The 13,705-nt window shown below is 48.7% G+C and overlaps 1 protein-coding gene across 4 annotated transcripts in view; it reads left to right on the forward strand.

Moving 5' to 3' along the window:
- Positions 1–13,705, forward strand: part of LOC140404332 (tubulin polyglutamylase ttll6-like) — a 144,193-nt gene that overhangs the window by 90,296 nt on the left and 40,192 nt on the right. For all 4 annotated transcript variants that reach the window (XM_072492715.1, XM_072492718.1, XM_072492719.1 and 1 more), the window contains exons 4-8: positions 1,755–1,795; positions 3,723–3,841; positions 5,168–5,298; positions 7,029–7,185; positions 12,382–12,525. In XM_072492715.1, coding sequence (XP_072348816.1) covers positions 1,755–1,795; positions 3,723–3,841; positions 5,168–5,298; positions 7,029–7,185; positions 12,382–12,525 — 592 coding nt within the window. The remainder of the gene's footprint in view (positions 1–1,754; positions 1,796–3,722; positions 3,842–5,167; positions 5,299–7,028; positions 7,186–12,381; positions 12,526–13,705) is intronic.

The raw sequence follows: 13,705 nt of genomic DNA on the forward strand, positions 1-13,705 counted from the left end.
ACCAGTGTACCTCACTCCCTCACACTGACCAGTGTATCTCACTCCCTCACACTGACCAGTGTATCTCACTCCCTCACACTGAACAGTGTATCTCACTCCCTCACACTGACCAGTGTACCTCACTCCCTCACACTGACCAGTGTACCTCACTCCCTCACACTAACCAGTGTACCTCCCTCACACTGACCAGTGTACCTCCCTCACACTGACCAGTGTACCTCACTCCGTAACACTGACCAGTGTATCTCACTCCCTCACACTGACCAGTGTACCTCACTCCCTCACACTGACCAGTGTATCTCACTCCGTCACACTGACCAGTGTATCTCACTCCCTCACACTGACCAGTGTATCTCACTCCCTCACACTGACCAGTGTACCTCACTCCCTCACACTGACCAGTGTACCTCCCTCACACTGACCAGTGTATCTCACTTCCTCACACTGACCAGTGTACCTGACTCCCTCACACTGACCAGTGTACCTCACTCCCTCACACTGACCAGTGTATCTCACTCCCTCACACTGACCAGTGTATCTACTCCCTCACACTGACCAGTGTACCTCACTCCCTCACACTGACCAGTGTACCTCACTCCCTCACACTGACCAGTGTGGCTCACTCCCTCACACTGACCAGTGTATCTCACTCCCTCACACTGACCAGTGTATCTCACTCCCTCACACTGACCAGTGTATCTCACTCCCTCACACTGACCAGTGTACCTCACTCCCTTACACTGACCAGTGTGCCTCACTCCCTCACTGACCAGTGTACCTCATTCCCTCACACTGACCAGTGTACCTCACTCCCTCACACTGACCAGTGTATCTCACTCCCTCACACTGACCAGTGTATCTCACTCCCTCACACTGAACAGTGTATCTCACTCCCTCACACTGACCAGTGTACCTCACTCCCTCACACTGACCAGTGTACCTCACTCCCTCACACTGACCAGTGTACCTCCCTCACACTGACCAGTGTACCTCACTCCGTCACACTGACCAGTGTACCTCAGTCCCTCACACTGACCAGTGTACCTCCCTCACACTGACCAGTGTACCTCACTCCGTAACACTGACCAGTGTATCTCACTCCCTCACACTGACCAGTGTACCTCACTCCCTCACACTGACCAGTGTATCTCACTCCGTCACACTGACCAGTGTATCTCACTCCGTCACACTGACCAGTGTATCTCACTCCCTCACACTGACCAGTGTACCCCACTCCCTCACACTGACCAGTGTACCTCACTCCCTCACACTGACCAGTGTATCTCGCTCCCTCACACTGACCAGTGTACCTCACTCCCTCACACTGACCAGTGTACCTCACTCCCGCACACTGACCAGTGTACCTCACTCCCTCACACTGACCAGTGTACCTCCCTCACACTGACCAGTGTACCTCACTCCCTCACACTGACCAGTGTATCTCACTCCCTCACACTGACCAGTGTACCTCCCTCACACTGACCAGTGTACCTCACTCCCTCACACTGACCAGTGTACCTCACTCCCTCACACTGACCAGTGTACCTCACTCCCTCACACTGACCAGTGTACCTCACTCCCTCACACTGACCAGTGTACCTCACTCCCTTCCAAGCACAATGATAATGCAGCCGCACTCTCCCTCTGCACATCTGCATTGTGTTGAATTTGAGACTCTGCCAGCAGATGGCAGTGCTGAGCACCCTCCACTCGTTTTCTTTTTTATTGAGATCTCAGCCTTTTCTCTCTTACAGGTGTGTTGGAGTAAACCTGCTGAATTGCAAGTATGAAAGTGGTGAGTAATTACTTCAGGGTTAATGGGATGAGAGATTTCACAGATTTCTGCAACACCTCCAGCTTTCCCCCCCCTCTAATATCCCCTCCTTTTCTGAAGGCACTGACATTTTTGGAGTGCAACATCAAGGGAACCTGCTGCTCGACCAGGTAGCCATGTGTGAGCTTTGACAGTGTGTGCTGGACGCGTTGTTCAACTTTGCACCTACCATTGACGCTTGAATTAAACCTTATGTTTTGGAGTCTGGGGAAGCACAGTGGCGCAGTGGTTAGCACTGCAACCTATGGCGCCGAGGACCTGGGTTCGAATCCCGGCCCTGGGTCACTGTCTTTGCAGAGTTTGCACATTCTCCCCGTGTCTGCGTGGATTTCACTCCCACAACCCAAAGATGTGCAGGTTAGGTGGATTGGCCACGCTAAATTGCCCGTTAATTGTAAGGAAAAAAATAATAATTGGGTACTCTAATTGTATTTTTAAAAAAATGTTTTAAAATATTTTGGAGTCTAAACACATGGACCTTCCAGCAAAAAATCAAACAGGAGCCGGAGCTGATTCCTCCCCTCTCAGCTCCCACTGTCATAGCCCTATAGATACTGGTTGGACGATCAGAAGTATAAATATTATCCTTTGATTGCTGGCCAGATGCAGACAAATCAAACCCAGGACCTTCCTGCTATATGCAGCGATGTCCTACACCAGACTATATTTACCCACCTCTGTATTTTTATGTATAAAAGACTACATGTAGTAGTTGTGCTTCTATTAGAGTATTTTGTTCACCAAAATATATTTTGGTATCTGCTCTGTAAAATGTCTAGTTTGCTCAGTATTCTTTTTTGATCATTTATTGCACACACACTGAACGTGAGAATGACTACTCTACTCGCATTGTACTTATGTTTATTTACTGAATTCATTCATAATTTTATATATAAATTCTTCGTCCTATCCTCTTCCCTTCTTCTTGGCCTCTTCCACTCTCGTCTTCTGAATTGTTCATTCATCCTTTTTTTTTTTAAACCTTGCTTCCTTTTTCAATTTCTCTGTCTCTCCAGCTCTGTTTCTCTACACCTCCACCCACCTCTCTCTATTTTTTCCCCACATCTGGATTTGTTTATTGTCACGTGTACCGAGGTACAGTGAAAAGTATTTTTCTATGAGCAGTTCAAAAAGATCATTTAGTACATGAAAATAAAATAAAAAGAAAATACAGAATAGGGCAACACAAGGTCCACAATGTAAATACATAGACACCGGCATCGGTTGAAGCATACAGGGTGTATTAATCAGGTCAGTCCATAAGAGTGTCGTTTAGGAGTCTGGTAACAGCGGGGAAGAAGCTGTTTTTGAGTCTGTTCGCGCGTGTTCTCAGACTTTTGTATCTCCTGACCAATGGAAGAAGTTGGAAGAGTGAGTAAGCCGGGTGGGAGGGGTCTTAGATTATGTTGCCTGCTTTCCTAAGGCAGCGGGAGGTGTAGATGCAGTCAATGGATGGGAGGCAGGTTCGTGTGACGGACTGGGCTGTGTTCACGACTCTAGTTTCTTCTGGTCTTGAGCTGAGCTGCAGCCAGATAGGATGCTTTCTATGGTGCATCTGTAAAAATTGGTAAGGGTTATGGTGGACATGCCAAATTTCCTTAGTTTCCTGAGGAAGTATAGGCCTTGTGCTTTCTTGGTGGTAGCGTCGACGTGGGTGGACCAGGACAGACTTTTGTTGATGTGCACCCCTAGGAACTTGAAGCTGTTAACCATCTCCAACTCGGCCCATTGCCTCTGCCTTGATTGCTGCCTTTCTCTCGCTCTGTATCTCTCTCTCTCTCTCTCTCTCTCTCTCACCCTGATTGTAATGCCTGGCATTTCTCTCTGTGGATCTCTCTGCGTTGTCCGGCAATGGTTTATTTCTCTACCCTCTGTCCTGTTGTTCCAGTTCGCCGAGCAGCTCGTCGCTATGGACTGAAGGAAGTTGGGGATGATGAAGAATACATACTGTACTGGACTGACTCCTCTGTTTCTCATGAAAAGGTCATGGAGATGAAATGTTTTCAGGTCAGGCTCATGTCTCTGAGGAGGAAATGAAGAAATAAGCAATATAAAATGACAGTATTGGGCCGGTAACTTATCTTCAAATCTTTTTGTTTCTGAAGAGCAGTATTTTCTACACTCCTCTGTTTACTATTATGATGCTTTTTAATTGTTATTTTTAAGCTACAAAATTTCAGAAAAACAAGGATATATATTCTCAGAATTTTAATTTTAATTATAAGAGAAATGTTGTTATCTGGTGGGTGATCCTTCTCTCATCTCTCATTTCCTGTCTCTCTAGCTCCATTGCCATTTATGTATTTTATTATCTTTTGTCAATACTGGGGCGAGATTCTCCGACCCCCCCGCCGGGTCGGAGAATCGCCGGGGGCTGGCGTGAATCCCGCCCCTGCTGGTTGCCGAATTCTCCGGCACCAGATATTCGGCGGGGGCGGGAATCGGACCGCGCCGGTTGGCAGGCCCCCCCCCCCCAGTGATTCTCCGGCCCGGATGGGCCGAAGTCCCGCTGCTGGAATGCCTGTCCCGCCGGCGTGGATTAAACCACCTCTCTTACCGGCGGGACAAGGTGGCGCGGGCGGGCTCCGGGGTCCTGGGGGGGCGCGGGGCGAACTGGCCCCGGGGGTGCCCCCACGGTGGCCTGGCCCGCGATCGGGGCCCACCGATCCGCGGGCGGGCCTGTACCGTGGGGGCACTCTTTTCCTTCCGCCTTCGCCACGGTCTCCACCATGGCGGAGGCGGAAAAGACCCCCTCCACTGCGCATGCGCGGGGTTGCCGTGAGCGGCTGCTAATGCTCCCGCGCATGCGCCGCCCGGCAATGGCAGTTTCGCGCCAGCTGGCAGGGCACCAAAGGCCTAGCCCCTCAAGGTTAGGGCTCGGCCCCTCAAGATGCGGAGGGTTCCGCACCTTTGGGGCGGCGTGATGCCCGACTGATTTGCGCCGTTTTTGGCGCCTGTGGGCGGACATCGCGCCGATTACGGAGAATTTCGCCCCTGGTCTTTGCTTCCCTTACAGTGCATTTATTGCTTCTTCCAATCCATTGACACACTGTTATAAATGCTGTTTTTCCCTGCTGGAACAGTGGTTTACCAGCTCATCTCCTCTAATGTGTTCATTCCTCAAATCATTGAACTCCTTGTATTCCTCAGCCTTTCCTTCTGTCCTATTGTCTGAGTCTTTGAAACCGAAGTTGGGTGAATTCTTCAGTTTTTGATTTAACTTGTCTTCTCTCCAGACCTTCGCGATCTGCATCTGCCCTCTCCTTTCAGTTAGTTATCTGGTGCGTCCAATTGTCAATACTATTTTTGCATTTGCTTTCATTTTCTTTGCAGAAAATCAATCACTTTCCAGGAATGAGCGAGATTTGCAGGAAGGATCTACTTGCCCGGAATTTAAATAGGATGCTGAAACTCTTCCCAAAGGAGTTTAACATTTTCCCTCGTACATGGTGTTTACCTGCCGAGTGAGTGATCTTAGAATTGACCATGAAATGCACCAATGGTAGTTGGATGGACTTAAAAAATCTGTGGTTGACTCAAAAGACCGTTGGCTGGATTCTGTGTGCTGGCCCGCCATATTTCTGGTTCAGCACGCCGTCTGGATTCTCCGTTTTGCCAGCTAGTCAATGGGATTTCCTATTGCGGGGCAGCCCCACGCCATCGGAAAACCCCCGGGCTGCTGGCAAGACGGAGCATCCCGATGGCGGAGAATCCAGCCCCCTGTGTTTGTACAGTGCCTCACCATGTTTATCAGGACACCCCAAAGCAGTTCATAGACAATAAATGATTGGAAGTGTATTTATATTGGCAAGTACAGAGCAATATAGTAATGAGGTGGTTTATTTGTATTTGTTTAGGGAGGAATTTGGCCAGTTGATTGGAGGGGAAGCACTTTCTCTTTAGCTGGTCATTCATAGTGTTGCTGCCTTTTGGGATGTTGCATTGTATGGACACCCTGTGAGTAACTTCATTGCAGTGTTAATGTAACCCTCTTTGACACTAATAAAGATTATTATTATGTTGGAGAAGTAGGTGGTTTCTCTCATTTGAGTAGGAGCAATTGGTAACTAGCTGAAATAGTAGGTTTGATAGAATATTATCGTTCATTGTGAGGGGAATTGATTACAAAATTACAGAGGCTATGCTTCAGTTGCACAGGGTATTGGTGAGGCCACATCTGGAGTATTGTGTACAGTATTGGTCTTATTTAAGGAAAAGTGTGTCAGAAGCAGGTCAGAGAAGGTTTCCTGGAGTAATACCAGGAATGGGCGGGTTGTCTTATGAGGAGAGGCTGGAGAGGTTAGGTTTGCATCCACTGGAGATTAGAAGACTAAAGCAACTTGATTGAAACATTTATGATCCTGAGGGGTGTTGACAGAGTGGATGTGGAGAGGTGGCATGGTAGCACAGTGGTTAGCACGGTTGCTTCACAGCTCCAGGGTCCCAGGTTCGATTCCCGGCTTGGATCTGTTCGGAGTTTGCACGTTCTCCCCGTGTGTGCGTGGGTTTCCTCCGGGTGCTCTGGTTTTCTCCCACAGTCCAAAGATGTGCAGATTAAGTGGACTGGCCATGCTAAATTGCCCTTAGTGTCCAAATAGGTTAGGTGGGTTACTGGGTTACGGGAATAGGGTGGGCTTAGGTAGGGTCCCCTTTCCAAGGGCCGGTGCAGACTCGATGGGCCGAATGGCCTCCTTCTGCACTGTAAATTCTATGATTCCACTTGTGGGAGAATCTAGAACTAGAGGTCACTGCTTAAAAATAAGGGGTCACCCGTTTAAAATAGAGATGAGAAATACTTTCTCTCCAAGGGTTGTGAATCTCTGGAACTCTTCCTGAAAAGTCAGTGGAAGCAGCACCTTTGAATATTTTAAGGCAGAGCTGGATAGACCCTTGATTAACGCGGGGGTGAAGGATTATCGGGGGTCGGCAGGAATGTGGGCTTGAAATGTCAATTAGATTAGCCGTGATCTTATTGAATAGCAGAGCAGACTCGAGGGGCCGAGTGGCCTACTGCTTATTCCTATACACGTATGTACATATGTTCATTTGAGTTCAAGTTTGGGTCTCCTGGTGAAAGGACTTGCTAATTTTAGATGCAACCTTTTAGAAACTTGAAGGTGAAACCTCTGTTTGCTGATGTTATTTAGATGTTTATCTTGTGACCCTTTAAACGTTCTGTTTGTATACTGTGCAGTTTTGGGGATTTTCAGGCCTACTGCAGGATGAAGAAGACCAAGACATATATCTGTAAACCAGACTGTGGGTGTCAGGGCCGGGGGATTTTCATCACCAGAAACCTAAAGGATATTAAACAAGGAGATCGCCTGATCTGCCAGCAGTACATCTCCAAGGTATTAATAAATACAAAGCATTTACCTCACTGAAACAGGCCAAGCTAACAGCAAGCAACTATTTTATAAGGGCAACACGGCGGCACAGTGCTTAGCACTGCTGCCTCAGCATCAGGGACCCAGGTTCAATTCCGGCCTTGGGTGACTCCCTGTGTCTTCGTGGGTTTCCTCCGTGGGTTTAGAATTTTGGACTCGTCTCTGAACCCACGGCCTTCTTAGACCGAGCTGGCTACTCAGCACAGCTGACGGGTGGTTAAAGTTGCGTAGGATCAGCTTTAAAATTTGTTCTTTCATGGAATGTGTGGCTAGGCCGGTATTTGTTGCTCTTCTGTAATTGCTGCAACTGAGTGGTCTACCATTGCAGAGGGGAGTTAAGTCAAACACGTTGCTGTGGGTCTGGAGTCACATGTAGACCAGGCCAGGCAAGGATGGCAGGCTTCCTTCTGTAAAGGACAAGTGAACTAGATGGATTTTTATAAACACTAATCAATGGTCGCTCAATTTTTAAAATACTCGTTCTTGGGATGTGGACGTCGCTGTCTAGGCTAGCATTTTTATTGCCCATCCCTAATTGCCCTTGAGAATGTGGTGGCGAGCTGCCTTCTAGAACTGTGATGTGGAGATGCCGGCGTTGGACTGGGGTGAGCACAGTACGAAGTCTTACAACACCAGGTTAAAGTCCAACAGGTTTGTTTCGATGTCACTAGCTTTCGGAGCGCTGCTCCTTCCTCAGGTGAATGAAGAAGTCTGATCCAGAAACACATATATAGACAAATTCAAAGATGCCAAACAATGCTAGGAATGCGAGCATTAGCAGGTGATTAAATCTTTACAGATCCAGAGATGGGGTAACCCCAGGTTAAAGAGGTGTGAATTGTATCAAGCCAGGACAGTTGGTAGGATTTCGCAGGCCAGATGGTGGGGGATGAATGTAATGTGACATGAATCCCAGGTCCCGGTTGAGGCCGCACTCATGTGTGCGGAACTTGGCTATAAGTTTCTGCTCGGCGATTCTGCGTTGTCGCGGGTCCTGAAGGCCGCCTTGGAGAACGCTTACCCGGAGATCAGAGGCTGAATGCCCTTGACTGCTGAAGTGTTCCCCGACTGGAAGGGAACATTCCTGCCTGGTGATTGTTGCGCGATGTCCGTTCATTCATTGTCGCAGCGTCTGCATGGTCTCGCCAATGTACCACGCTTCGGGACATCCTTTCCTGCAGCGTATGAGGTAGACAACGTTGGCCGAGTCGCACGAGTATGTACCGCGTACCTAGTGGGTGGTGTTCTCACGTGTAATAGTGGTATCCATGTCGATGATCTGGCACGTCTTGCAGAGATTGCCATGACAGGGTTGTGTGGTGTCGTGGTCACTGTTCTGAAGACTGGGTAGCTTGCTGCAAACAATGGTTCGTTTGAGGTTGCGCGGTTGTTTGAAGGCAAGTAGTGAGGGTGTGGGGATGACCTTGGCAAGATGTTCATCGTCATCAATGACGTGTTGAAGGCTGTGAAGAAGATGACGTAGTTTCTCCGCTCCGGGGAAATACTGGACGACGAAGGGTATTCTGTCGGTTGTGTCCCATGTTTGTCTTCTGAGGAGGTCGGTCCGGTTTTTCGCTGTGGCGCGTTGGAACTGTCGATCGATGAGTCGAGTGCCATATCCTGTTCGTACGAGGGCATCTTTCAACGTCTGTAGATGTCTGTTACGCTCCTCCTCGTCTGAGCAGATCCTGTGTATACGGAGCGCTTGTCCATAGGGGATGGCTTCTTTAATGTGTTTAGGGTGGAAGCTGGAGAAGTGGAGCATCATGAGGTTATCCGTGGGTTTGCGGTAAAGCGAAGTGCTGAGGTGACCGTCCTTGATGGAGACGAGTGTGTCCAAGAATGCAACTGATTTTGGAGAGTAGTCCATGGTGAGTCTGATGGAACTTATTAATATCATCGTGTAGTCGTTTCAGTGATTCTTCGCTGTGGGTCCAAAGGAAAAAAATGTCATTGATGTATCTGGTGTATAACATCGGTTGAAGGTCCTGTGCGGTGAGTAGGTCCTGTTCAAACTTGTGCATGAAGATGTTGGCGTATTGGGGTGCGAATTTGGTCCCCATGGCTGTTCCGTGCGTCTGGATGAAGAACTTGTTGTCGAAGGTGAAGACGTTGTGATCCAGAATGAAGCGGATGAGTTGCAGAATTGCGTCTGGAGATTGGCAGTTGTCGATGTTGAGTACTGAGGCTGTTGCAGCAATGCCGTCGTCATGGGGGATGCTGGTGTAGAGTGCCGAGACGGCCATTGTGACGAGGAATGTTCCTGGTTCAACTGGTCCATGGGTGCTGAGTTTCTGTAGGAAGTCCGTCGTGTCGCGACAGAAGCTGGGTGTACCTTGTACGATGGGTTTCAAGATGCCCTCGATGTAGCCAGAGAGGTTCTCACACAGGGTCCCATTGCCTGAAACGATAGGGCGGCCTGGTGTGTTGGCCTTATGTATTTTCGGGAGGCAGTAGAGATCTCCAATGCGGGGAGTACGTGGGATGAGAGCACGTAGGGTGCTCTGAAGATCTGGGTCCAAGGTCATACATCGATGACATTTTTTTCCTTTGGACCCACGGCGAAGAATCACTGAAACGACTACACGATGACATTAATAAGTTCCATCAGACTCACCATGGACTACTCTCCAAAATCAGTTGCATTCTTGGACACACTCGTCTCCATCAAGGACGGTCACCTCAGCACTTCGCTTTACCGCAAACCCACGGATAACCTCATGATGCTCCACTTCTCCAGCTTCCACCCTAAACACTTTAAAGAAGCCATCCCCTATGGACAAGCGCTCCGTAGACACAGGATCTGCTCAGACGAGGAGGAGCGTAACAGACATCTACAGACGTTGAAAGATGCCCTCGTACGAACAGGATATGTCACTCGACTCCTCGATCGACAGTTCCAACGCACCACAGCGAAAAACCGGACCGACCTCCTCAGAAGACAAACATGGGACACAACTGACAGAATACCCTTCGTCGTCCAGTATTTCCCCGGAGCGGAGAAACTACGTCATCTTCTTCACAGCCTTCAACACGTCATTGATGACGATGAACATCTTGCCAAGGTCATCCCCACACCCCCACTACTTGCCTTCAAACAACCGCGCAACCTCAAACGAACCATTGTTTGCAGCAAACTACCCAGTCTTCAGAACAGTGACCACGACACCACACAACCCTGTCATGGCAATCTCTGCAAGACGTGCCAGATCATCGACATGGATACCACTATTACACGTGAGAACACCACCCACCAGGTACGCGGTACATACTCGTGCGACTCGGCCAACGTTGTCTACCTCATACGCTGCAGGAAAGGATGTCCCGAAGCGTGGTACATTGGCGAGACCATGCAGACGCTGCGACAACGAATGAACGGACATTGCGCAACAATCACCAGGCAGGAATATTCCCTTCCAGTCGGGGAACACTTCAGCAGTCAAGGGCATTCAGCCTCTGATCTCCGGGTAAGCGTTCTCCAAGGCGGCCTTCAGGACCCGCGACAACGCAGAATCGCCGAGCAGAAACTTATAGCCAAGTTCCGCACACATGAATGCGGCCTCAACCGGGACCTGGGATTCATGTCACATTACATTCATCCCCCACCATCTGGCCTGCGAAATCCTACCAACTGTCCTGGCTTGATACAATTCACACCTCTTTAACCTGGGGTTACCCCATCTCTGGATCTGTAAAGATTTAATCACCTGCTAATGCTCGCATTCCTAGCATTGTTTGGCATCTTTGAATTTGTCTATATATGTGTTTCTGGATCAGACTTCTTCATTCACCTGAGGAAGGAGCAGCGCTCCGAAAGCTAGTGACATCGAAACAAACCTGTTGGACTTTAACCTGGTGTTGTAAGACTTCGTACTGTTCTAGAACTGTTGCAGTCCATGTGGTGTAGGTACACCCACAGTGCTGTTCCAGGATTTTGACTCCGTGACAGTGAAGGAACAGCGATACATTTCCAAATCAGGGAGGTGAGTGACTTGGGGGGGGGGACACCTGCAGCTGGTGGGTTCCCATGTGTCTGCCTTTGTCCTTCTAGATGGTAGAGGGCCTGGAAGGTGCTGTTGAAGGACCTTCCTAACTTCCCATGTCTCTGCTACCCCAGATGGTAGAGGCTGTGAATTTGGAGAGTTGTTGAAGGAGCCTCAGTGAGTTGTTCATGCATCTTGTAGGTGGTACACACAGTTGGAGAGGGAGTGTTGGATGGGGTGCCAATCAAGCGGGCTGCTTTGTCCTGGATCGTGTTAATCTTCTTAAATGTTGTCGGAGCTGCACTCATCGCTGAGATTAGTTTTCACTTCCAGAATTAACAAATTTTTAATTGCTGTGGTAGGTTTAGAAACCGGGTCCCCAGGCCATTAGTCTGGGCCTCTGGATTATCAGACCAATGACTGATGACACAGTGGTTAGCACTGCTGCCTCACAGTGCCAGGGACCCGGGTTTGATTCGGCCTTGGGTCACTGTCTTTGCGGAGTCTGCACGTTCTCCCCGTGTCTGAGTGGGTTTCCTCCGGGTGCTCCGGTTTCCTCCCACAGTCCAAAGATGTGCCGGTTAGGTGGATTGGCCATGCTAAATTGCACCGTAGTGTGTCCAAAGGTTGGGTGGAGTTACGGGGATAGGGCGGGGGATTGGGCCTGGGTAGGGTGCTCTTTCAGAACGTCAGTGCGGACCCGATGGGATTCCATGTTTATCATTGGCCGCCGCCTCCCCATTGACGAACCAGCACTGGAATTGACACAGTGACTCACTCACTTCTTATCATTGTCTATTTTAAGTAATTCTGTGATCCTGCCCACTCTGAACATGCCTTAAAGCTGGTGCCCTGACTCTCCAGGCATTTCTCAACACGTAAGATTTTATAACCCGGTCCATCTAGGCACTTCGCACTTGCAGTCCACCTCACACCACACCTCCCAGAGCCACAAATACCCAACCTTCTTCTCCTTGCTGCTTGCCTATTCCTTTTACAGAATGGCTACCAGATCTATACAGTACTCCTTTGCTGTTGAATAGTGTTTTTAACTGCCTCAGCATTACGCCAGTGGATTTGTATTTCGCTGTTATAGCTATGCAGCCCATGATTATTTATGATGTATGACAAGTATCGTTTAGCTTGCCTAATGTAGCCTTCAATGTTCCTTTCACAGCCTTTTCTCATAGATGGTTTCAAATTTGACCTCCGCATCTACGTCTTGGTTACATCCTGTGACCCCTTTCGAATTTACATTTACAACGAGGGTCTGGCAAGGTTTGCAACCAGCAAGTACAGCGATCCCTCTAACAGTAACTTGGTAACTTTCCTTCCTGCGTTATCACAAGATCATTGCTTGTATCTTTTCTGTCCTCTGTATCTTCTGGAAGCACAATAGACCCTTTTTCACAGTAAACCAACGCAGCTTTGAGAAAGAAAGACTTGCATTTATATAGAGCCTTTTAATGACTTCAGGATGTCCCAAAGTGTTTTACAGCCAATGAAATACTTTCGAAGTGTAGTTACTATTGTAATGTAGGAAAGTTGGCAGCTGGTTTTCGCACAGTTAGCTCCCACAATGGGGTGGCACGGTGGTACAGTGGTTAGCACTGCTGCTTCACAGTGCCAGGGACCCGGGTTCAATTCCGGCCATCTGTCTGTGTGGAGTTTGCACTTTCTCCCCGTGTCTGCATGGGTTTCCTCCCACAATCCAAAGATGTGCAAGTTAGGTGGAGTGACCAAGCTAAAATTGCCTGTTAGTGTCCAAAGATGTGCAGATTAGGTTGGGTTATGACAGTAGGGTGGGGGAGTGGGCCTAGGTAGAGCACTCTTTGGGAGGGTCATGCAAACTCGATGGGCTGAATGACCTCCTCCTGCACTGTAGCAACTATGAATCAGCAACGTGGTGATGACCAAATAGTTTTTAGGTGTTGGTTGAGAAATAAATGAGTTCAGTACACATCTGCTTTCCTTTGAAATAGCATGATGAGATCTTTTACAGCCATCTGAGACAGCACCTCCACCAGTGCAGCATGCCCTCAGTACTGTGCTGGTTGTACCAGCCTGGATTATGTGCTCAAGTCTCTATCCAGAGTGGGGTTCAAGCTCACAATCTCATGACTCCGAGACAGGAGAGTTCCACTGAGCCATGGCGAACATTGCGGCGGGGGAATGCTCTTTTGTTTTTCTCTCATTCCTTCTCTCCCCTCCAATCTCGAAACTGCAGACTCCTGCCAGAGTATAGTCCCACAAGCTATATATCTTCAGTGATCATCCTTAATGTGTGTGAGTGCCAGGACTAAACTGTGGGCCACATGGAAATTCAAGCCATTGTTTTTTAAAACATTTGTCACTTATTGGATCATCCCATGAGAAAGCCCTGCTCTTGGCACTGTTGCCAGGTGGTGGATGAATCCTACAAAACAAACCCCAAACCTATTAATATCAGCAACTTTAGACATTAAAAAACATAAAAAATAAGAGCCGGAATGGACCATTTA

The sequence above is a fragment of the Scyliorhinus torazame genome, chromosome 30 (genome assembly GCF_047496885.1).
Source record: "Scyliorhinus torazame isolate Kashiwa2021f chromosome 30, sScyTor2.1, whole genome shotgun sequence".
NCBI classification, from domain to species: Eukaryota; Metazoa; Chordata; class Chondrichthyes; order Carcharhiniformes; family Scyliorhinidae; genus Scyliorhinus; species Scyliorhinus torazame.